General features: G+C 36.3%; 1 protein-coding gene and 1 non-coding gene across 16 annotated transcripts in view; one reads left to right on the top strand and one right to left on the bottom strand.

Annotated features, from left to right (window-relative positions):
* The window catches only part of CDC14B (cell division cycle 14B), a 114388-nt gene that overhangs the window by 54415 nt on the left and 34327 nt on the right, over positions 1-25646 (top strand). For 14 of the 15 annotated variants that reach the window (XR_006210773.1, XR_006210772.1, XM_042965043.1 and 11 more), the window contains exons 4-9: positions 1239-1331; positions 13800-13876; positions 19042-19108; positions 21683-21745; positions 24775-24862; positions 25143-25373. Coding sequence is in view for 13 of the 15 variants with exons in the window: in XM_042965043.1 (XP_042820977.1) it covers positions 1239-1331; positions 13800-13876; positions 19042-19108; positions 21683-21745; positions 24775-24862; positions 25143-25373 (619 nt within the window). In the remaining 2 variants the exon portion in view is untranslated. The remainder of the gene's footprint in view (positions 1-1238; positions 1332-13799; positions 13877-19041; positions 19109-21682; positions 21746-24774; positions 24863-25142; positions 25374-25646) is intronic. The other variant, XM_042965037.1, reaches the window with a different exon arrangement.
* On the bottom strand, positions 18359-18504 carry LOC122233359. Its single transcript, XR_006210909.1, has one exon. It is a non-coding gene; the product is annotated as a U4 spliceosomal RNA (small nuclear RNA).

Raw genomic sequence — 25646 nt, 5'->3', positions numbered from 1 at the left:
TGTGCTTTTTGAACTCAGTATATCCTTTTCCTTATGCTTACCTGAATCTGTTTCTGCTCACGTTAGTGAAATACAGGTGAGGAGGTCCTAACTAATCATATGCTTTTTTTGGTTTTTAAATTCCATATCCTTTTAAATAAAAAGTATAATGTATTTACAGAATTGAAGTATAATGTATGTACAGAAATAGGTACAGATCTTGAGGTTCAGATCAATGAATTTTCACAAACTGAGTATATGTAGGTAATCATCTAAGTCATCAAATCAAGAACAGAATGTTAGCAACGCCACACAAGAGCCCACTTATGCTCTGTTATCGCTGTTCCACCCCTTCTCTGCCCTGTTACCTCATTCACTATCCTGATTTGTAACAGAATTATTTTTGCCTGTTTTTATTTACCCTTTTATTAAAAAAATGTTTTTTAACGTTTATTCATTTTTTTTTTAAATTTTTTTTTTTTAACGTTTATTTATTTTTGAGACAGAGACAGAGCATGAACGGGGGAGGGGCAGAGAGAGAGGGAGACACAGAATCGGAAGCAGGCTCCAGGCTCTGAGCCATCAACCCAGAGCCCGACGGGGGGCTCGAACTCACGGACCGCGAGATGGTGACCTGAGCTGAAGTCCGACGCTTAACCGACTGAGCCACCCAGGCGCCCCTAACGTTTATTCATTTTTGAGAGACAGAGCACGAGTGGGGAAGTGGCAGAGAGGGGGAGACACAGAATCTGAAGCAGGCTCCAGACTCCGAGCTGTCAGCACAGAGCCCAACGCGCGGCTTGAACTCTCGAACTGCAAGATCTTGACCTGAGCTGAGCCCGAAGTCAGACGCTCAACTGACTAAACCACCCAGGCGCCCCACCCTTTTATTTTAATGTAAAGGTTTTGGGAATAGATGTTAAAAACAAAAACGGGGAAAGGAAAGAAAAGTCCCTTCCCCCCCCCCCCAGTGCCTTTTCTAGCATCGTATGTATTCTTTCAGAGCATGTACTCTAAGCATATACCTGTTCATGTCTCTTCCTCACTCCTTAATTGTACATTCATTTTAATCCAAGAATATGTCTATTATGGGAAGGTACATGGTATTTTTGAGTATTAGAGTTAACTATTTTAAAGTTCTTGCTAATACAAATGCTTATATGTTGTTAAGATTTGGAATTTATATCTTCATCACAAAGTAAAGTTTTAGGAAACTTGAAATTATAGAGAAATACTAACAGCTGTTTATCTTTATGCAGTCCATCACAATGATGAGGAAGAAAATTATTCATTTTACTGGCTCTGATCAGAGAAAACAAGCAAATGCTGCTTTCCTTATTGGATGTTATATGGTAAGTATTAAACTGATTTCCTAACATATTAGTGAAAATGCATACGGCAGTGGTACTTTAAATTGCAGTTGGAATTTTGAAATTACGTTTTCTATGATAACGTCTTGATTTCTTTCCAGAAAGAACATGTTTTGTTTTTAAAGATTTGACCAGCTGGAAAGGCTGTGCATGTTTGGGAGGATGGGGTATATGGGAGGTTTCTGTACCTTTTACTCAGTTTTGCTGTTTTGAACCTAAAACTACTCTTTAAAAAGTCTATTTTTTAAAAAAATTGATCAACTACTGTGAAACCCCTTTTCTGTGTTTTGCACTTAATAATGCCCCCAAAGCTGTGTTTTTATAAACCCATGGTCCGTTTAGTGAAGTTGTAAAAGTGGAGTCAGGATTAATAATTGTTTTTTTTTCTAGAAAAACAGCAAAGTGCATCATATGAAGTAAGAGTGCTTTATAATTTGAATATAGGCAATTTTTTTCCTAACTGAGGTATGATTCTTAGATCTATTCTTAGGATTCTCTCTATTATCAAAACATCTTGCATGAGGAAAATGGGTGCATACTGCGTAGGTTACACAGGACATTGAGAGGTCTGTTTGAATCATTGCAAACTGTGTTTGGAATAGCCAGTATTTACACAAGAGTTATAAATTTCATTTATTTATAAGCATCAAGGAAGAGCTTTATTTTTTTAGTCCCATTTTATCACTGCCTGGTGCATTTATCTGCAGGAGTATCTTAGCAGCAAGTTTTCCAGAGTATGCCGAGAGCTCCTCCAGAGTGGTGTGTCCCTTATCTTTTTGTTTGTTGGTATGGAAGCTAGCTGTTCTGTTCACTGGAGAAGAGCAAGTTGAATGTGTTTTCTACTCCCATTCACCATAAAGGGATTGTCTTTGAAGTTCTTTAGATAAGTTCTTTCTTCCCTCAGCTTGCTACTTGATTCTGTCATGCTTTCCTCCCTTTGAAAGTTATTTTCTGGTATATTGTTTAATAATTTAGAATGTACAGTGATTAGACCAGAAGTTGGTGGCACTAGCTAACATTGCACCTAAAAATTTAGTGATTTCCTTTTCTGTTAAAGGTAAATCATTAACAACAGTGATTAAGGCCTTTTTTGCTTTTGTTTTTCCTCTTGTGCTCACAGAAATAGTTGATAGAAATGTTTTTGGGATAGTTTTATCATCTCCGAATATATGAAACACAGGTTGTAGATGATGTCTATTAAAATTTGACTTCTTAAGCTTACCAAAATGTGGTGCTTTTGTTTAGTTGTTTGTTTTTCCATCTTTCCTGGTGTTTATTGTGCTTCACAGCAAAAATTCTTAGGGGTAAAAAAAAAGCCTATGCAAGTTCTTAAGAAAAAGAATAGGGAGGTGGCTCTTTTAACAGGGGCATTTGGTCCCATTACTTAGCCAATCACTGGGGATAGGAACCCCATGGATTACAGGATAAATCATGACAGCTTTACAGAAAGAGGGATGTAGCCAGAATTCTTGGGGTTTGTACAGTGTTAAGAGGAGATGCTGGAGAAATGGCCCTTGGTGTGATAGTAAAAGTCTTTGCACTGCCCAGGAGAAAATCTGGGTGGCTGAAGCCATTCCATTTCAGAGAATGTGCGCTTGCCTAGAACATACCGAGTTCTGCCTGGACTGTTCTTGGTGCACTCATTTGTTTCTGGTCAGGTGAGATGTCCCCAAGTTGGGGGGGGGGTCTTGGGGAGCCAGACATGATGTCTTCAGTGTGAAGACCCTCCAGAGAAGGTGGCTGTGATCATGGTGGAAACCAAGGGTTTTGTTAAAAACAAAACACTTGATAATTTTATAAATAAGAAATCTCTTTTTAATAATCTTATTGCTGTTGTGTGTTACTGCTAGTGAAAAAAAAATGACCTCGGCAAATTTACCAAAAATTTGTTGTCATATTTGTTTTAAGTTTGGTGTTGGCCTTTTGACTTTGTTTATGGTTTATTTTGGCATGTAAAAGTGTATTTTTCTATTTTTAACATATTTGGAGTTAGAAATCCTTCCAGGATTTTATGCTCTCAGATTAACACTGATTTGATTGGTTAGGAAAGTGCCAGGTAAGCAATTTGGACATGGACTTGAGTTCATTCCTTTGCTCAGTTAGAAGCCAGCTTGGCAGGAGGATCACAGCTCTTGGCTATAGTGAAAGTCCTTGCAGCCATGACTGGCTGGCTAAAGTGGGAGCTTGGAGTTCAAATGATGCTAGGTAGAGAAATAGGAGAAAACCTTCTAAGAAAAGGAAATTTATTAATAGTAGCAAAAGAGGATCGAGGTATAACATGGATACCTTAAAAGATGAAACATCAAAGGTAAGTAAATAGAGATTTGATCTGCTTGAAGTCTGTTAAATCCTCTGATGAAAGATTTGTAGAAAGAATGAGAGTTCCCTAAAAAATCAATCTGCAGCCTTGATAACCTTTTTTTGGAGTTATTGAGGAATTTTGGAGATTGTAAGGCTTTTTAATGGTTGACCTGGAAGGTGGTGTGGTAATGTTAAAACAGAAAGTCTAGAGGAAGAAGTTTCAGGAAGGAAATGTTCCAAATGGACTGACTCTTGATCCATCCTTTTACACTCTGGGATTCTGAAGGGGATGTCCCCTTCATCTTTACACATTCAGAAGGACCTAATACAGAGTGTGGAGGAGGCTTGAGAATAAAGTGGCAGTACTTCTATTATCTTTTTGTCTTAAAAACAGAGGAGGTTAGTTTTATAAGTACTCAAAATAACTCAGATACTTAAAACAGGATTGATATGCTCATGCTCCCTTTTGTCAGATGGTCAAGTGTCACATGTGGCAGAAGAAGTGAGATTATTGGCTTAACTATTCATTTGTCTTCAATGTGCATATTTCCAAGTAATGCACTTTGTGTGGCCTGGTAAATGGATTCACAATCATCTGAAATGGTAGGAGCTTTGGTAACAAATTATGGTGAAAGTAACCATCTTAAGGTGCTTGGTTAAGCATCCAACTCTTGGTTTCAGCTCAGGTCAGGATCTCACAATTTTGTGTGTGGGTTTGAGCCCTGCATGGGGCTCTGTGCTATAGATGCAGAGCCTATTTGGGATTCTCTCTCTCTACCTCTCTCTCTCTCTCTCTCTCTGCCCCTTCCCCACTTGGTGCTCTCTCTCAAAATGAATAAACTTTAAAATTTTAATTAAAGCAAATTTAAAAAAAAAAGAAAAATCTTGTATACCACTCAGCGTAGAAGACTTGAGGAATGTGAAAGATAAGTGCATTACATCATTTTATGAAGTGGTAAGTTTACCCTGTTGTGATAAGTCTGTGATTCCTTATTACCTAGCCAGATTTGGAGACGGGTGGTATATATAGCCTGTTACTTCAAGTAAAGGTGAAGTTTTAAGTGAAAGTGCTTTTCAAAACAAATAAATTCATAAGAGAGTATTTTGAAAATAAAAGTTTGAAACTTTTGTCATTTTGTGAAAAATGTCATGTACAAAACCTGTGTACCCTTGATAAATTTAGAAAATCTTCCTTAAAAATAAAAAATAAAAACCCTTTTATATTTATAAAAACAGGACATGTGCAGGGGCGCCTGGGTGGCTCAGTCGGTTGAGCGGCCGACTTCGGCTCAGGTCATGATCTCGCGGTCTGTGAGTTTGAGTCCCGCGTCGGGCTCTGTGCTGACAGCTCAGAGCCTGGAGCCTGTTTCGGATTCTGTGTCTCCCTCTCTCTGACCCTCCCCCATTCATGCTCTGTCTCTCTCGGTCTCAAAAATAAATAAACGTTAAAAAAAAATTAAGAAAAAAAACAGGACATGTGCATATGTGTGTGTAATATACTATATGTTTTATGTTCACTAGTACAGTTTTATCACCTATTTTTTTTCAGTCAGTGGGTCATTGTTCCATTTTAGTACATACTGCATCATCTCTATACCTGGATTATATTCATATTTCCTCCATCGATCCAAAATGTCCAAAGCAATATGTAATCCAGGACCACACATTGTGTATGATTGTTGTGCCCTTAACCTCACTGACACATTCATGGTACCTTTTTACTAACACTGATTTATGGAAGAGACCAGACCTCTTATGGAATGTTCTACCTTTCGAATTTCTCTGGTTTCTTCCTTGTGGTATGTTTTAACTGTTTTTCTCCATTCTCTGTATGTCTTCAGAACTGGAAGTTAAATCTGTAGGCTTGTGCATTAGTAGAATATGTTGCATCATATCAGGAAACATATGATATAATACCTAAATTACCATTCAGGATGCTAAAAATGTCCTTTGGATTAGGGGCTAATCATCAAATTCCTTCAATGTATGATTTTTCTCCTTTATGACTTAATGGATTCAGATGGTGTTATTTTGAAACTATTTGTATGTTTAGTTCCCCATCAACCATGCAGCTAGTGTTTTAAACAACAATTATAGTACTTGCCTCAATCAATTTTATTATGATTTCAGTATAACCATAATTCCTAATTATTTCATTCATCCTTCATTTATTAGTTGGCTTTCTTTCATGGAAATTGAACTTCCTTTCTTCCAGTTAAGATTGTTGGTTATCCTGAAACCAGTTTCCTACTGAAAAGGCAGAATGAATGGTGTTTTTCCATTTAAGCACACAGTTTTCAAAGTCAAGTGTTCTAGTGATAGCCACAAAACAAAATTTTATAACCTGCTTTAAAATCATCTAAGTAAAGTTTCAGTGGATTTTGGGCTTATTTGCTAAGCATGTTTTCAAATGTGCAGCACTCCTCCATTAGTTTTTAATAATACCTGATTAGCATTTGGTAAGTTGGGAATTTACTAACCAAATGTCCATCATTGGCTGGATGGGTTGAAAGAATAAGTGTAATCGTTTCTGCATTTACATATACTTACCACAGTAAAGTATCTGTTTTAGTTAAAGCACCCATTAAAATCAAGAATTGAAACAGCTGTGCATGATTTTATGTATATGAAGCTCTTGGAAGGCTAGCTATTCTATTCCATAGAGACAGAAGGCATATCAGTGGTTGTCTCAGACTTATGGGGAGGGGGAAACATTTGGGATTAACTGGGAAGATGCACAAGAGAACCTTTGAGGGTGATGGGAATTTCCTTTCTGGATTGTGTCATGGTTATATAGGTGTAGACAGTTGTTAAAATCCATTGACTTGTACATTTAAAATTATGTTTTTATTGATTGTAAAATATACTTCTGTAAATATTTTTTAACTAAAAAAAGTAATAAATAGAAGAAAAGAAATAGCCGAACTCACAACTAGGCATTTAAAAACACTTAAAAAATGAAGCATTAGCTGTTAAATTTATTAATATTTTAGTGAAGAAGTTCTTTATTTTATTATTTTTTTTGTGAAGAAGTTCTTTAAAACACAATTACTGTATATAATCATTTAAGAAATAACTGTCACTTTATCTTTGTCTATTTAATTTTTTATGTGTATGCTTTGTAATGGAAGTGATAGTGTGTAATACTAGTAGGTATAAACATCAATTTCTAGTTGCAAAATAGTTTTTTGAAGAGGCCACTGAGCTGGCTTTTAATTTCAGTTTAGGTAGAATATCGGCACAAATTAAACATTGAATAAAATGTCTTCTTTTTCTTTTTTCCCCCTGCTCCTGTCCACCATTATCATATCTTAAATCTGCTTTTTATATTAAAAAACAAGAAAGTTACCATTTTATCTTATTGCCCCAGCAGCAATTCTGTTTTCCTGCAGATATATAGTATTTAGCTCTTCCATAGGTTAAATGTACTTTTGAGGGCTAGCGTGGGAAATTAACCATTGTTTCTAATAGTTTTTGTGGTTTTTGTGGTTAAGGCGTTCTGAGTATAAGATAAATGACAGAAGCAAACTCTTGGTACATAGCTTGCAAATATGCTTTCCTTTAATGTTTAATAGATTACTTTGGTGGAGCTAATTGTGCTAACATATAGATTTCCTGTTCAAAATTTATCCCTCTGTATTATTATTTTTTATTTCTAAGCAATTTTTATAAACTTTATAATGACTTACCTTGTAAATTGTTAACATTTACATTGAAAATTATACTAATTAAATTCTGGGAATTGATTAATTCAGCAATCTGTGAGTAGAATCCTAAATTGTATTGAATTTGAGATTACTTCAACAATTAGAATAAGAGCTCAGGGACTTAATTTGTTATTTAATGATGATCTTTTGAACTTGTAGTCTCCTTTTCCTGAAGGAATTAATTATTTTGGACCCGGAGTAGTCAGTACCAGGTTAAGGTGGCTGCAGGGTGAAGGGATCAGATGAGAAGTTAAGACAAAGGGAGCACAGAGGAGAGGATCTGGGGGCTGTAGGTAAGAATCCAGTTCGGCAAATAGCCATCTAAATGGGGCAGCAAAGACTGGAGGATAAAATCAGGTGGGATGGCCAGGGTCTTGGCCCTGGGCAATACTCAGCCCTGGGCAAACACCCTTCCTGGGTGTCAGTGAAAAGTAGGGCCAACAGCAACAGGCAGCTGTAAATAGCAACCAGGAACCAGGTTAGTGTGAGGTGTGCCCAAAAGGGGATAGGATGGGCCGGAGGAACAGGCCAGGTGGTAGAGTTGGCTGTAGGCATCACAGTTCACAGCCTTACTACTTCTTCCTTTTTCACCCTAGTGAGCCTGACTGCTGGTATTTCAGCTGCCCATGATACTTGCTAGGTGGTATTAGTTTGGGGAAAAGGTAAAGAGAAATGACTCTGACTGTTACGAGCTTTGATTGTAGATCTTTTAAGCTGTCTGGAATTTTTTGGATCCTGTCCTTGTTTTAATACTTATTTTATTTTTTTATTAAAAAAATTTTTGTTTAACATTTATTTTTGAAAGGCAGAGAGAGACAGAGTGTGAATGGGGGAGGGGCAGAGAGAGGGGGAGACACAGAAACAGAAGCAGGCTTCAGGCTCTGAGCTGTCAGCACAGAGCCCCACGTGGGGCTCAAACTCACAGACTGCGAGATCATGACCTGAGCTGAAATCGGCTGCTTAACCGACTGAGCCACCCAGGCACCCCTAATACTTGTTTTAGATAGTATGGTTTCTCATCTATAAATAAGGGAAGGGCCTTCTTCCATCCATAGCAAGCAGTGTGATTTTGGGTGACCAGTTGGAGAAGTGGGAGAGTAGTGGCCTGCTGGCTTTGTGTAACTAACAGTATTTATTTTTAAATAATAGTAGTTTGTTTTTGCCATGTTTAAAAATTAGGAGGTTTCATGTAAAAAAAAAAATCAAGATTTTTGCTTTGTTTAAAAAAAAAAATCCCTACTACTCACATAGTATAACCATGTACACTTAATACCTAGAACCGATTCCCTCACATTAAAAAAAAAAAAAAGTTTACTTATTTGTTTTGAGAAAGAGAGTGAATCCCAAGCAGGCTCTGCCCTGTCAGCATGGAGTCCTACACAGGGCTGGATCTCACAAATCCTGAGATCATGACTAGAGCTGAAATCTAGAGTCGGACCCTTAACTGACTGAGCCACCCAGGCGCCCCTCCCTCACGTTTATTAGCTGTATGGCTTTGGTAGATATGATTGCTACTCCAAACTTCCAGTTTCCCTTTATCTAAACTGAGAATCATTATACTAGCCTACTGTTATATAAATAAAAATAATTAAAAAGTGAAAACTGTTGAAATATAAGACCATCTGATTTTTTCTAAAAATGGTTTAGGTTTTTTTTTTTCATATTTCTGTATTTGTGCAGGAGCTGTGAAATTTATTTATCTTATCATGTAAAACTGTATTGTATATAGTCTTTCCCTGCTCAATAAGCTATTTCCGTAAGCTTATTTCCATCTTTCATAAACATTTCAGTATTAATCTGAAGAGAGTGATTTCTTTAAAAAAGATCATTCAAGTCTTGGCATAGGAAAGACTGTGTCATCTGGTTGATGTGCATGTAAGTTAATACTGGAAACATTGTGACATTTCTCCATGAAAAATACTTGAAAATGGGGGTACCTGGGTGGCTCAGTCGGTTAAGTGGCTGACTCAGGTCGTGATCTCAGGTTGTGAGTTTGAGCCCCACGTCGGGTTCTGTGCTGACAGCTCAGAGCCTGGAACCTGCTTCAGATTCTGTGTCTCCCTCTCTCTCTGTGCCTCCCCTGCTCACACTCTGTTTCTCTCTGTCTCCCAATAATAGATAAACATTAAAAAAAAAGAAAAATACTTGAAAATGGTTTACTGGTTTATTGGGCTGCCACATTTGTTGTGGAGTTTAAGTACTCTTTGTTATTCTTCATTCTTAGGATGATTTGTGTAATGTTTTGGTTTTTAGAACTGTACCAAAGACCAATAAGTACATAGCTTAAGCTTCAAAATGCTCTGTGTAAGAATAGAAATAAGAAGCATGTGTCTAAGTGATTGGGTGTTATTATTTGAGGCCTGAGTGGTCAGGATTGAAACTGATCAGTCTGTGATTCTTTTCTTTCAGTCCACTAATTAATTCATCACCGATTGAGCCCAGCCCCTCCCAGGTTTTGCAACACAGATCAGTAGTCCAAGGTTAGAAGTTCTCACAGGGACTGAGGCAGGCAGATGGTAATTTAAAAAATGGGGTGGTGGAAGTCCTAGAAATGGCTTTGATTTTATTCAGCAAAAAGATCATGACTTTGAAAAGCACTATTGACTTCTCAAGTATTTCTGCCCCAATATTTTATTCATCCTGTGAGATTGCTGTTTGCTTCTTCAGAGAGAAAGAGAGAGGTGGCAACAAGCTCTCCTTCCTAATGCTTTCTAAGCCACAAGACTTGCTTATCTTTACATCTCTGCACTTGTCACCTATTTTTTTATTTATACACTTTTAACAAACTGAACTGATCATTTCTTACTGTTGATTGTGTTACCATATTATTGCTGCCTGACAAATTACCCCCCTGGACTACAGTCATCTAAAGGCTAGCCCGGGGCTGGAGGGTGCACTGCTAACGGGGTCTCTTCACACTCCTGCCAATTAGCGCTGGTTATTGGCACATGGCCTTAGTTCCTTGCCACACAGCTGCCCAAGTACCGTCACTGAATGACACCTTGAGGTACCTGGAGTGAGGAATCCAATGCTGGAGCCACAGCATCATTTATGCCTCAGAAGTCACACTCTGCCTTTTATGCATTGTTTATACATAGGTGCCCAATCAATGTGGGAGGGGGCCATGCAAGGGTAGAAGTACCAGGAGGTGAGCATCACTGGGACTGTTTTGGAAGCTGGCTACCACAGCTGTTTAATATCTCTCTTGTTCCTCATTTGTTGCTTCCTATTTTTGGATGGCAGTGTGGATTTAGAGTGAGCATTCTATATTTGTACAAAGCTTCTCATGAAAATATACCAAAGGAATTTGAGAAGGACCTAGCTTCCAAATTGCCAGGAACACAGTGATAGATCATAAAATTGCATTGAGTTAGAGTTTACTAATTTGAGGATCTGTGTTAATAGAGGAGCCATTTATAGGGTTTTTCTTAAAAAACAAATTTAGAATAATTTCATTTGGCAAGGCCTTTTGATGCGGGAAGATACGTGAGTGTACAGTTAAAAATGATAGATTGCTAGCAGATATTTCCTTAATAGTTCTGTGTCTTAGTCCTTCTGAGTAGCCATAACAAAGTACCAGAGACTGGGAGGCTTATAAACAGAAATGTATTTCTCACAGTTCTGGAGGCTGGAACTTCCGGGATCAGAATGTCAGCATGGACTGGTGAGGCCTCTCACGTGGTGGAAGGGGCTGAGGATCTCTCTGGAGCTTCTTTTAGAAGGCACTAATCCCATTCATGATGGCTCCACCTTTATGGCTAACCATCTCCCAAAGGCCCCATCTACTAATAGCATCACATCACCTTTTGGGGGTTAGGATTTCAACATAAGAATTTGCAAGGTGGGGCACACAAACATTCAGACTATAGCATTATATAAATAGGCTTATTCTGAGTCTATAAATTTCTTTCAGCTTATCTCATTATACCCAGTATTACCTGTTTAAGTACATTATGTACAAGCATCCCCCAACTAGATTTCAAAAATAACATTTTTTTTTTGTTTTTAAAGTTCATGGCTAGGGATTTAGGTTTTATTCCCCCATAGGAGGAAATGTTATACTGCTCTTGTGTTCTTTGAATTGAACTTATGTTCCAAGGCTAACCCAGAATTATTTAATGTATTAGCGACTGTGTTTTGAAAGTAAGGAAATAATACTATTGCAATTTTAGTAATTAAAGAAACCAAAGAACTGCAATCTTGAGTAAGAGGAATTTTCTTTAATGTGGTGCTTAAGGAAAAATTACTATAATTTGAGAGAAGGTTTTATTAGAAATTTATGGAAAATCTGAAAGAGGTCTCTGGATTTCATTTACTTAAATTATGTATATATACACATATATACTCAAACACAATTGAATCAAACCTGTTTTCACTCTCATTTGCCTCAAAGTGTTTTTTATTTGGTTTTGTTCTTTTGGTTTCAGGGGTGGTGTTTGGAGGGGAGTTGTCTGCTAGTAAGTCCTAAAATAGAATGGAGAAAAGAAAATACTTTACTGATGTTATGTAGTAAGCCTTAGATAAAAAAGGAAGCATGTTGGAGACTAGAAGAGAATGAGGAGATTTGGAAAGAGGGATTTGTTTTTTAAAAAGTTTTAAATTTTTCCTGAAAGAATTGTTATGCTGTCTTTCCAAATGAATAGTAATAAAATAAAAAGTCAGTTGATAGGTTGATGCTTAAAAGATAATGTATAGACAACTATGATGAGTGAGATTATAAATGATTATCTTGTGGCTAATTCATGATAAACTGCAATTGTATATGAGTCAGAAATACTTGTACTTGAAAATTTGTTTGATACTCGGTAACAAAGTATTTCTTTATTCTTGGAATTGATTGTTCTTTGTGGTACTTTTTTTGTGGATTTGTATCTTCCTATAGATAAAGAAATGTTAAGAGATAAATATTGGAAGATTCTGTATAGTTAATTAAAGTTGAGCATTTTTTTTAGAGTAAATGGGATGAAACCATATTGAGAAACAGCCTAGACATTGGGAAAATTTTCCATTTGTGATTCTTAAAACAGAAAATTGGTAAAATGCCCTCTGGAAGCTGAGTTAACTCTTATGACTAGTTTTGGAATATACCCTTCTCTAAGTTTCAAAGATCCTTGCTGGATCTGTGATTTTGTAATTTGTTTTAATCCAATGATTTTTTAAATTTAGGATTTAAACATTTTCTAACCATTAACAAGTAGATTTAGGTTCAGTGAATTAAACATTGAACCACAGTATATATAATATATAATCTATGAACCAGGAGTCAAATGAAACCCACGATGTGGGTCCTCACTTGAGACAGCTCACATTACATTGAAGAAACAGCTCATATATGTATGTAGTAGAGATTAAAAGTTTATAATGAACTTTTTTAATGATTTATTTTTACCAGTCAACATTTAAAGTATATTATCCCAAAGTAAGCTTTAGCACTGACTCTAATTTGTATCATAATATATGTGCCAAATCTAATGCTTGTGGCCACCTCCCCTCCCCTATATATGAGCTGAAAATGCCCTGCCCTGCAGGAAGATTCTGAGTTGGAAAAAGACTTGTGCCTTCAGATAGCATGTGGGTCAGATAATCCCAGGCAAACTTAATTGGAGATTGAAGATGACTTATTTAGAGGGAGGCCAGTAGTTTTTTTAGAACCAGTGACTTGTAAGGAACAGAAGGAGAGTATGAGGCTAGTAAAATCCTTCTGCAACACTACAACTGAGAAGACAGTGGAACAACATGTATAAATTATTGAGAGAAAAGAACTACCCACCAAAAATCATATACATAGTCCATAAATTCAGGGCAGAAAACAAGAAATTGTCAGAAATGTGAGGAATACCTACCAGTAATGGACCTGAAATGCTAAAGCATCTACTTGAAGTAATTCTACCAGATAAAAATGGAAGCATAATGTAGTTCTGAGGATGAAAGAAGCCAATGAGAATAGGAAGCAAATGCAGTTTTATAGGAAACTTGTACAGTATTGTAAGTAGTTAAATCTAAATGGATGGAGTTAATAAACTTGCTCTGCCTTTATGTTCTTTTCCACCTTTTCCCCAGTCTCAATCCATCTCCCAACCCTGACCCCCCCCCCCCCACACTTCTTTATGATCATTTCAGTGGCTTTTCATAAAAGAGATGAGGTACAAGCATGTGCTCAGTCTAACATCTTGGTTTAGAAAATCTGTTTTAAAAATTCTATACTTGTTACTACAAAAGGTTGTTGTGAATTTGTTGCTGAGTGTTCTTCCTGCAAGCAACAGAAACTAGCTATGGCAGATTGAAACAAAAAAGGGATTCACTGACGGGTACTGGGGGACTCTCAGGATCCTTGGGAAAGCTAGAGACCCAGGCTCAGGTAATTGGAGAGGTCACTTTGCAGTGACAGCACTATATCTTCATTTAGAAATAAATTGCCTTTTTCTTTTCTTTTCATATGTAGGTTATATATTTGGGGAGGACTCCAGAAGAAGCATATAGAATATTAATGTGTGGAAATACATCCTATATTCCTTTCAGGTAAATATAAGAGTGATATGATAAATTCATTCAGTCATGCCCTTGCCAGAAATATCTTGGTATAATTGTTTCTGAAAAAAAGAAGACCTGGTAAATAGTCATTTTAGAGTGGGTGCAAATAATCCGGTAGATCTAGGTTGCTCAACAGTGACATTTTCGACATTTTGTTGTGGGGGCTGTCCTGTGTATTGTAGGACACTCAGCAGCATCCCTGGCTTCTGCCTACTAGTTGCCAGTAATACCTCCACCTCCATGAAATTAATTGTGGAAACCAAAATGTCTCAGACATTGTGAATGTGAATCACTTCTATGTGAGAACCTCTGCCACTCATGGAAAATAGGCTTTATAATCAGATGACAGTCCTGTAGTTAGAACTCAGAGCTACCGTTGAGGAGTTTGAGTCCTGAGGAGTTGAGAGAGTTTTCTGATAATCAGGAGTTGGTTGCCACAGCAAAAAGGAACCTCTTTGTCCTAGGGATTTGCCAGCAGAGATAGTGGACAAGGTTGCTAATGCAGCAACACTACTAGAGAAACCAAGTGGCTGTGTCCTAGAGGCACTATGTAAATACTGTCTGTACATGAATGGATGATGTCCTCATCCTCATCTCAAACTTACCAGGTGATTGTGTTGAAGATCTTTTGAAAAAAACTTGTGTTCTTTTTTTTTCTTTAAGTTCTAAAAGTTTCTCTGTGTTTCTCAAAATCCTTGACTTAGTTACATTATCTAAATATTATGTGGCGCTTGACATGTAATAAAGATGTGAAATAATTTTGCTGATTGCATGCTGTGTTGTTAATTTCAAGTGCTGTATTATTCTTCCACTTGTAAGTTAGGTAGTGATTTTAGTATTGTTGCATATACCTTGAATGTCTGATTTGGAAGGTAATGGCTTCACTTTTTAAATGTAAGCTTGTGAATTTGACTTCATTGTGGACAAGCTTTAGGAGGGTCTCCCATTGGGCAGAATCTTCAATAACTGTAGGACTGTCCATAGACTTACTCCATGAAATAGATATTTGTTTCAATTACATATTGCACTAAAGATTGTATATTAAGTGATTTAGCAAATTGGAAGAATTACTTTGAACCCAGGACTATCACCTTTCTTTCTAGTGCAAGGATTATGTTAGGTATTCTGTTATTTGAGGTGGGTAGGGAGAGATGGAGATAATTTTCTAACATGGAGAGTGTGCTACTTTTCTTCTCAACCTGTAATCTAATAGCAACCATATACTTCCTTTAGAAGAAAGGCTTGTATCTGTGGTCTGTGAGTCACAGGAACATTGATATACAGTGATAATTTAGTTGTACAGAGCTCTTTATATTGATATTCCTTTATAATAGTGCCATTCTTAAAGTTTATAGCATAAGGTCTTGAAATAGAATAAGTGCACACATTTCATATAATGCAAGTAAGGATCCATGGAACACTGTTGATGTAAAAGAGAGTTTGCATTGATTTAAATGCAAAGGCCAAAAATAGAATAAATGTTGCTTTTTTTTTTTTGCCATACCTGAGTTTAAAATTACTGAGGTTTGGCACTGAGAAATGAAGTTAGTTACTTCTAGTCCCAGGAGCAAATGTTTGTAATTCTTTAAAAAATAGGACTTAGCTAGAAACAGCTCAAGATGGTAAAATATGAATCTTTGCAGTCACAGATGCCAGATAATTTGATATATCTAAAGTATTGTGTCTCCAAGTGTGGCCTATGAATTAGTGTCAATCTGTGAAGTTTTTGTTCCAGTTAAGTATAGCAATTGAGAGCAAGATTTTAGAGACTTTGGTAATAATGTAATAGGATATTTTTATGTGTGTGGAATCGAATATTAGAAGAATTTGGGCTTGTATTTAATATGTTTTTTACCTTCTGTTTTTCTAGTAATTCATTTTTGTTTATAAAAAATGCATTTTTATGAATAAAATACTTTTTTATTTATAGAAATAAAATTGTGTTATTTGGGGTATGTAATAGTACAATACTGTTGTATTTTATACTTAACTGCATTCTACAAGAGTATCAGCATATGGCAGATATAATAATCTGGTGCTTTATCACATGTTACTATTCTGTTGAACTTACTAGTTAGAAAGTAGGCCAGTCAGAATTAATAAAGCTTGATAATATTTTTTAAGTTTGATAATATTTTGGAAGAGATTGCATTATAGTCTTTTATTCTTGCCACTTGAAGTGCATAGTATAAATATAGCTGTTAAGAAGAATAGCATTGATTTACAGTTAAAAAACTTTTGGTTCTCCACAGCAATATTTAATTAGATTTAATTCAACCTAGATATAATTCTTCAACCACTGAGTTGACTTGATTTCTTAATGGATATATTGAGTATTTCTCTTTGCATGTCTAAATGAAAAAATAGTATAAAATGTAGTTCGATATTTTCTTGATACCTTAGGATTATGGTTATGAAGGGCATATATTTCTATTTTTTTGGTTATTACCTATAATACTCTTTTGCTTCTTAGTTGATTTTTTTTATGGTGGAGGGGGTCTCTACTTACTATTTTCAGCCCACTAACCTCATGTGTATATGTGGCTACCATCCAGTTCAGTGTACAGAACACTGCCAGCACCCCTGAAGATTCCTTTCAGCCCTTTTCTAGTGAGTAGCCACCCCCTAAGTAACCACTGCTGACTTCTACCACATCAGTTAGTTTTTCTTGACTTTGAACTTCTTATAAATGGAGTCAGAGAGTAGGCATTTCGCAGAACTGGGACTAGCTTTTAAAATACATCATGCCTGTGAGATGTATCTGTGTTGTGGCAGGCATCAGTAGTTCATCTTTTTTTTTACTGCTTTTGTAGCATTCCATTCTATGAATACATCACAACTTATTTGCTTTTTGTCCTTTTGATGGATTCCTGGGTTGTTTGCAGTTTGGGGCTATTATGCATACAAGCCGCCGCAAAATCTGTTATTTTTTAAACTAGTATTTGACACTGTTTTGCAGTTTCTCAGCAATACTCCTTCATTGATTCTCATCTGCTTTTCTGAGTTTGTTAAATGATCTTACCCGCCCCAACCTTACATCTAGATTCATAGCTGCTATTCTGCTGTTTTGAAGAAGCCTGATTGCTTGGGTAGAAGGAAGGAAGTGTGGGTGTGTTTAAAGTTGGAGGTGTTAATGAAGTAAACGGGAATGAATAAAGATTCTTGTCATCTATTCAGGTAGTATGATGCATGAGGCAGAACTTTAGCTGAGCCCAGATCAAAGCTTGTCGAATCATCATCGACTAGAGCAGGGCTTGGCCCATAGTAGGTTCTCAGAAAATATTCAATGAGTAAATGCATCAAGTTATCACAAAGACTGAATCAACATGTCTTTAATTTCACTGGGGAAGAATTAGCAGTACGTTAAGAAGATAATAAAAGTGGTAAAAACACTGGGATGCGATTTGAGACTTTACCATATTTCCTCTGATAATTTTGATTTGGTTTAGGCTAAATTACTTAATTTCCTTACCCATAGGTTCTTTATCTAAAAATGTTCTTTATTCCATGAAAGAATTATTTCTACAAATCAACAAATATTTGTGTTGATTATATAGGTCAGTGGTTCTTAAACTTGAACATGCATCACAGTCACCTGGAGGACCTGTTAGAACAAAAATTACCTGGCCCACCCATATAGAACCTCTGACTCAGTGGGTCTGGGGTGGAGCTGGGAATTAGCAGGTGCTGCTGATCGTTTGATCAGTGACCACACTGATAACTGCTATGGGTCGTTTTGTTTTTCTCCTCCCGAATATTACCAATAAACTACTGGTAAAATCATTTTCTAGGTTGCATAGAGACCTGGTCTAGCTTTTGGATGAGCAGCTTTTTAAATTCAGAAGCTTACTGGACAAAAATGGCACATTGTAAGACTTTGTGTGCAATCCTATGAAGGCTAACCTATAACTTAACTCAGTAATTCTAACCAATCCAGACAGTAATGTCTAAAACTAAAATAGTCCTTTTCCTCCTTGTTCATGTTGCTATGAAAGTCTGTATTCTTAAGGTTTATGTAAGTTGACATCTTAAATAATTTTTCAGGTTAAGTAATACTACAATTGAAAACTCAACCAAGACAGGCAATTAATGATGGCTTCACTAGCAGCTGTTTCCACCAGGGGACCAAATAAGGACCATTCAGAGAGTCACAGTTGTTTGGCATGTCTAGAATGATCACAATTAAATTAATTTTTATCTTGTCTAATTCCAAACATTTTTACTTCGTAATGGCTCACAGTAGCTAGAAGGGGGAAGTAGATGGGATTGGAGTTCAAAACCTTAACTGACATTAAGAGATTTGTGCTAAGATTACAGATAGATGTTGATGAGGTGTTGGGCTGTTGGGCGGAGTTGTCTGTAAACTAATTTAAGCACTTCCCCAAGAGCACTAAAGCTCTACTAAAGGTGGTTGGCCCCTTAGTTCCTGTGGTTTTCTTGGTATTCTAATCTTGTAAGAATCAGAAAGAAGTTACTCAGTTAACTTGTTAAAAATTGTGAAAGCATAATGAGAAGAGCAGACTGCTTTCTTTTTAGCTTGCAACTAGTATTTCAGTTAGCAATAATTGCGCCTCGGATAAACCTCATTGGCTACAATACTGCCACTGTGCAAAGCTTGCACCTAGTATTTCAAATATTACTTTGATTTCCCAATATTGTTTTCCTTCATGGATAGACCTATACCTGCGGCACATACTTACAACATGCACACACATATATGTGTATACAGAATCAAAAAGAAGTCTTACCTGGTAACAGTTTAATATGGTATTTTCCAGTAAAAAAGAAAAAATTCAATGCCTTGCTCTTTTGTGGGGAAGGGTACATATTACTGATTAGAACTTAAGCAACTTTTGAAGCCCAGCCATCAAGGCCAAAAATGATCTAGGGAGATCATTTGAAATTTAAAAAGTGGTCATTATTGATTCATGCCTATAAAATAATATCTACTGGAATAGGTAGAAACTGCAGTGAAATTTATAACAATGACTTATCCTTGACTTAAAAATCGAAAGGCAAGATTTTTGTTTTTTGAGTCTGATCCTGAGTATGTGGTTTGCTTTTAAATACTAGTCTGCTTTGTCTTGAGGTAAGTGTACTACAGAAAACTAAATTTAACTGAGCTATATATTTCAATACTTTTGGGATTTCAGAGATGCTGCCTATGGAAGTTGCAATTTCTACATTACACTTCTTGACTGTTTTCATGCAGTAAAGAAGGTAAGTGAATTGTAAGATGTACCCAGTGTTGAGTTGGAAGACTAGGCCTTTTCTGCAAGGATCTTCCAAGATGTGTATGATGTCAGAGATGTCCCATTTCCCACTAACTTTGGAATAATGCCAAACCAGTAAATGCTTTTTCTGAATCTGAGTGTTTCTCGAATGAGTTGGGAAAAAAGCCACTTGAACAACAGAGCTAGTTATGTAATTAGGTTCTAAATCCAGACATGTTTTGGGTGTGTTGTGATTTCAAAGAAAAACAAAAAGTAAATAGATTACTGGTTTCCGAGTTGTCTTTGATTTATGTATTTTATGGGTCTGATAGCCACCAATCCTATTTACCACAGACATTTCTGTAATGCAGTAATTGATACAAACACTTCGTTTTGTGTCTTCAAGCATTCAATTTCTAGCTCAGCAGAAGAATTTGTGTAGTCCATTAGTTTGTTACTAGGTTTTATGTAAGACTAAGTAGGTCACCACTGCTTTGTCAAAGTTATTTAAAAATAACTGCTGTGTTTTATAACCAGTACTGCCTGCCGTCTTTGACTCCCAGGGACACCTTTAATATCACATTCTAAATGAATGGGGTCCCCTGGAGTTACGTGACGCAGGCACACTCCCTCCCTCAGGTATGTGTCTTGAATGTCAGGGCAGCACAAGAAACTAGAATTTAAATCAGTAGCCCATGGATCAAATACACTTTCAACAACATCTCAAGTTTTATGTGACTTACATTCACACAGTCAAAAGGAGCCCTGGTTTGCTTTCTTGTATAATGAAACATGGTGGCTTTCTGAGAAATATGAAGACTAGTTAGTATACTAATTCAGATATTAATTAGTATATCTTTTTTTTCCTGTATTAGGCAACAAGGTATAGAACTTAATGTTGTTTTGGGTTTGAGTCCAGTGACTGTTAATAAAGGTGATCGAGTTCGTTGCCACAGGCTCTGAGGCAGCTCGATCAGGCCTCAGTTTAGGCGGGTAATGTGCAGAGGAGGTGATCAAGAGATGGAGGGTATAAATGACCCCTGGGAACTGCTAATGCAGGCAGGTATACCTCTCCTTATGCTAGGGTTCCCTTCTCTCTACTTCCACTTCCTTTAAAAAGAGAGGTGAAAAACTTAGAGGGCCTTGGAAATGGTCCACTCTAACATTCTATTGTTATTTGTCAGCTTAGTTTTTTTCTTTTTTATCAGATATTATATCCAAAGCCTAATTAATTAGCAGGAACTATAAGTCAAAGACTCCTTTTCTTGCTCTATATTTAATTTTATTCGAGAGTCAACAGCTTCTGATTTTCAAGTTAAACATTTTTAATTTGTAGCTGATTTTGAATATTATTGCATATAAAAAAGGTTTATAAAAGTAATTGTGACTTCATTTTAATGCAGCTTCTAATAGGTTCTCCTTATGAGTAGAAATTGCCTTTAAACTACATTTTATTGTATCACTCTGTTAAGAGCATATAGTTCAAATAGCATGACATATATTGAGTATTTTGAATTCAAAGAAATATAACTAATCATAGTCTTGGAATTAGAATTTAAATAGCTATATTTTTTTAAATGAGGGTTTTTTGTTTGATACTGTAGCCTTCTCATTTTCCATTCATATTTCAGTGGTTTAAATTTTGAAAGCTGAGTTTATAGAGTCATTCCTTTTGAACCAAGAATACCTTGCTGATCAAGAATTTTTACACACAGAGATGGAAAGTACAGCATAGAGAATATAATCAGTAGTAGAACAATAACATTGTATGGTGACAGATTGGGACTACACTTAGCATGGTGAGCACTGAGTAATGTGTAACATTGTCAACTTCGTTATGTTGGACACCTGAAACTAATAAAACATTGTCAACTACAACAACAACAAAAAATCCTTGGTTGCATGCTGGCTGGCTCAGTGAGCAGGGATAACACCTCTCAGAGGCCACCAGCTTGTCTTTGTCTCAGAAATTAGATACTCTGTTTATTTTGCTTAGCATGACCTGCCCGCTGCAACTGAGGGAGGCTACAGAATAGAACAGAAATTTTATGGGTTTTCTTTTTATTGAAAGAAGAATTTTTTCCTCAAAATTTTGAATTTTGTTGTATCAGGAACATTCATCTTTTAATCCAAATTCAGAAGAATTTGAAAGTGAAGATATTTATGAAGTGGTGGGATTTGTTTGGGATAAGCTAACCTATGATTTACTTCTTTTTTATTATTTATTTAAGGACCATTGCTTGGTGGTGTTGATCATTAGATCAGCTAACTAACTTATTAAAGTTAGTATGATTACTTTGAAGTCTTCATTAGTTAGCTGTGCATGGATAGGATGATTGATGAAGGAAAATAAAAACAAATCAAATCCCATTAAAATAAATATTATTATAGCTAATTTTCCAGATAATGGAAGCATTTAAAACACATAGCCCACCTTCTTTGAAAACTATTAAGTGGAACAAAATCTAAATATAATAATGCTCTTTTGGGTTACCTCCTGATATCTTTAATTAGGAAATTGGATCGGAAATTGTTCTCTTATTTGCATCTTTATTCTTAAAAGCTTTCCTTTGGATTTTAGGCAATGCAGTATGACTTCCTTAATTTCAACACATTTAACCTTGATGAATATGAACACTATGAAGTAAGTTTTCAAGGATACTGCTTTTAACTCCTTTATTCATGTTTTACTTACAGAGGTAATATTCTTGTTTTTTGAAGAGGTGAACAATTTAGATATGTATAGAGAAAAAAAAAAGGCAAGTCTTTATCCTCTTACCCCCATTCTGTAGTTCCAGTTCTTAGTGGTGATTTGTATATTTGATGCATCTTTCCCAGAGTGCATGAATGTGCTCCTGGGCATTTTTCTTTCATGTTTAATTTTTTTAGTACTGATAATTTTCATAGAGTGATTAAATGAGGAGATTTAAAAACCCTTAGCATAGGATCTGGTGAGGTGAATAAAAGTCCTTATACATCTAATTACCTCTGGAAAATGTTTTTATCATGACCTTTTGTTTGTATGAAGTCAAGACACTTCTGGGTGCAAATTACAGAAAGTAAATACAAATGGCTTAAATAAAAAAGGGGACATTTATTGATTTACATAAATAAAAAGTCTAGGAGCAGGTGTAACTTCAGGTATGACCAGGTGAATGTACTCAGATACTCGCCAGTAAAAGCTAGTTTTGTTACCAGGCCAGCCCTCCCCAGTAGTGATGGCGACCAGCATCTTTGATTGACTCACTGGGCAAACTCATCAGAAGAAACCCACAAGTTCCTCATTGGCCTGCCTTATTAGATCATGTGCCTTGCTCTGAGCTAGACTGTGTTCCTAGTGAGGGTAGTTGTTGGGTGGATCATCTCAGTAGTTGGAGGGGTATGCTGGGATCAGCCCTGTCAAACCACACAGACAATAAAAGAGAGAAAGAGAAAGAAGAAAGTCCAGGAAGGCAAAACAATAGATGTCCTCTACATTTGTAAATGTAGTATATTTTAAAGAGTAAGTAATTTGATTCTGCCATTCCACCCTTTAAGTAGTAAGATGCTATCATGCTAAAGGTCTTTTTTGCCAAGAGTACTTGTGGGATCTTGTCTTTTTATCCTACTGTAGTTATCTGGAGCAGGCATTCTCACCAATAATGGAGTGATTCCAACAGACAGCACTTTTATGCAACAGTGTCTGGAATCCTCAGATAACTGTCCTTTCACAATTTCTAGAGTATTATTTTTTTTAATGTTTTAAAAAAATTTATTCAGAGAGAGAGAGAGTGGGCGAGGGGCAGAGAGAGAGGAGAGAGAGAATCCCAAGCAGGTTCCACACTGTCAGCGCAGAGTCTGACGTGGGCTCGATCTCAAGAACCTTGAGATCATGACCTGAGCCAAAATTCAAGAGCTGGACACCCAACTGACTGAGTCAGCGAGGTGCCCCTAGAGCACCTATTATTTTAAACTTTCAGGTATAACTGAACTGTTCTAATAGTTACGGTTAGTCATTACTGTGATGTACCAAAGATCTAAAACATACCATGATTGATTCATTCGGGCCAACCATATCTTTACTTCTCTGTAATACCAGTATGTTTCTGAAGTACAGTATATATTTAATGCACATCCTAAACTGATAAATATAACTTATTTATTAATACCATTATTTTTGTGCTTGTCCTCATAAAATTAAACATTTAAAATAAAATATGCTTTCTCTTTCTAGGCAAATAAAACTACTAAGAACACCAGTTGGTGTTCCTTCAGTGGAGCAGTGATGCCTTTATGTGTTACTGAGGAGTAGTATAGGTGCTAATTAGCTTCCCTCTCACTAATGCAGAAATTGCAGTGTTGGGGGTAGTAGCAAGGTTGCCCCCATATACTGTTTACTTTCAGTGAAACTGCACTGAAACTCAAGGAACTGTTTAAGTAGCTACAAGCCATGGATAGTTTTGTTTCTCTACAGATATTTAGAAATTTTGGAGTAGTGTCTTTCATTGATTCCCCGATGCCCATTTTTTCCTATTACATTACTTTTCTGAATTCAAGATGCATCTTATAATATGTGATGTCTGCAATTCTGTAAAATCTAATCACATGTTTCTCATAATAAAATCTCTAGATTTCTGATTCCATTTCAAAGTTGGAATACCTGGACATGTTTTCATTCTTGCTTAGGCCTTTTAGTATGGAACAAGGGTTCGTTAATTCCCCTCACTGATAATTAAGTCAAATAAATTGGATTTGGGTTACCTGACTGGCAACTCCAGTTGTAGATAATCAGGCAACTCCCAGTTTATTGCTTACTTGTTCTTAGGTGCGCATAAGTATACCCCAATTGCTTGTTTTTGTTGCTAGTTCTCTCCTCCACTATCAAGTCTTCTACTTCCTGCTTCAGTTTTTGTGTATCCATTTCTATTATTGTTATAGTTGAGCTGTATTTATCCTACAATAATTATTATGGTAACTCAGTTGAAAGGACTTAGTAACAGGAAGTAAGGTGTTTTAAATATCAGTTTATGTTCACGCTTTTTTCTAAAGCTGTACTGTGAAATTAGTGTACTTGTAATTTTGTGGTGGGTTTAGTGCAAATTCTTCATTGACCCTTTTACTAAATAGGTAACAAAATGATGGAAGTGTGTGTCTCTAGAAATAAAGTGTAAATATCAAGAAATCAGAAGACCCCCCCCCCCCCCCCCCCCCCGCTTTGTTCAAGGAGTCAAGATTGCTCATGTTGGAAGCCAGTTAGTCATTCAGGGAAATAGGAAAGTTTCTAAGATCCCTCATAATAAAAAGTTTGCTTTCTTATTAATTAGCAGCAATTATATGAGAATTTACCTGGATAAAATAATTAAAATACTTAGGTATATTTTGAATAGCAGCAGTTAGCTCTGTTTTCCAAAGGCTGACTATCCAAGCAAAGGAACACTGTTTTTAAAAACATGATTAGAAAAATAAATAAATAAATAAATAAAAATAAAAACATGATTAGGATCAGAAGAAGTTAACTACTCCCAGGGAGTACTCATAGCAGGCTAAATTTTAGTTTCCTATCTCATGGTCATTTATAAACTGATTCTGTGCTAAAATAAATGGATTTGAAGTCCTTCAGACACTCAGTATTGGGAAGGAGTGTGGATGGGAGATCAAGTCTAAAAATGAATTGTACTGGTCTTTCCTTTGCAGAAAGCAGAAAATGGAGATTTAAATTGGATAATACCAGACCGATTTATTGCCTTCTGTGGACCTCATTCAAGAACCAGACTTGAAAGTGGTATGCAAAAATAATGGGACCTAGTATCGTTTTGTTATTAAAAGTATCTATCCTGTATTTTCTTTTGAAAGAGGCCAAAGGTCTGTCTTAATTATTTAAATATACTTGGTCATTTTTATTCTGCCAGGCTTTTAACTTTTTGAATTAATGCTTTTATAGTTATAATCAAATTGGTATTCCACCCCCAGGTCAGATACTCTTTCCACCCAATTACAGGTGAAATTGTTAAGCATTGTTTTCTTTCTGCATTTGACAATATCTGGTGAATTTTTTTATGTAGGTTACCACCAACATTCTCCTGAGGCTTATATTCCATATTTTAAGAATCACAACGTTACTACTATTATTCGTCTGAATAAAAGGATGTATGATGCCAAACGCTTTACGAATGCTGGTTTCGATCACTATGACCTTTTCTTTGCGGATGGCAGCACCCCTACTGATGCCATCGTCAAAGAATTTTTGGATATTTGTGAAAATGCGGAGGGTGCCATTGCAGTACATTGTAAAGGTATGTTTCTAGGATTGGTTAAAGATGCTGGACACATATGTATGTACGTTTAGAAACACACCATGCCCCTTTAGGTTATATGCCAGGATACATGAAGCTGCCTTTGTTGTTGTTGTTTGTAAGTTGCTGTTTTCTTAAAACCGCTTTATTGAGGTATGATTGACATTAAAAAGCTGTGTGTATATCGAATGCCTTTAAAACCCTAATTTTGGGGTGCCTGGGTGGCTCAGTTGGTTAAGCATCCAACTCTTGGTTTCAGCTCAGCTCATGATC

Source organism: Panthera tigris, chromosome D4 (genome assembly GCF_018350195.1).
Source record: "Panthera tigris isolate Pti1 chromosome D4, P.tigris_Pti1_mat1.1, whole genome shotgun sequence".
Lineage (NCBI taxonomy): Eukaryota > Metazoa > Chordata > Mammalia > Carnivora > Felidae > Panthera > Panthera tigris.
Note: the sequence above shows the minus strand (reverse complement) of the source record. Positions and strands in the feature narration are given on the sequence as shown.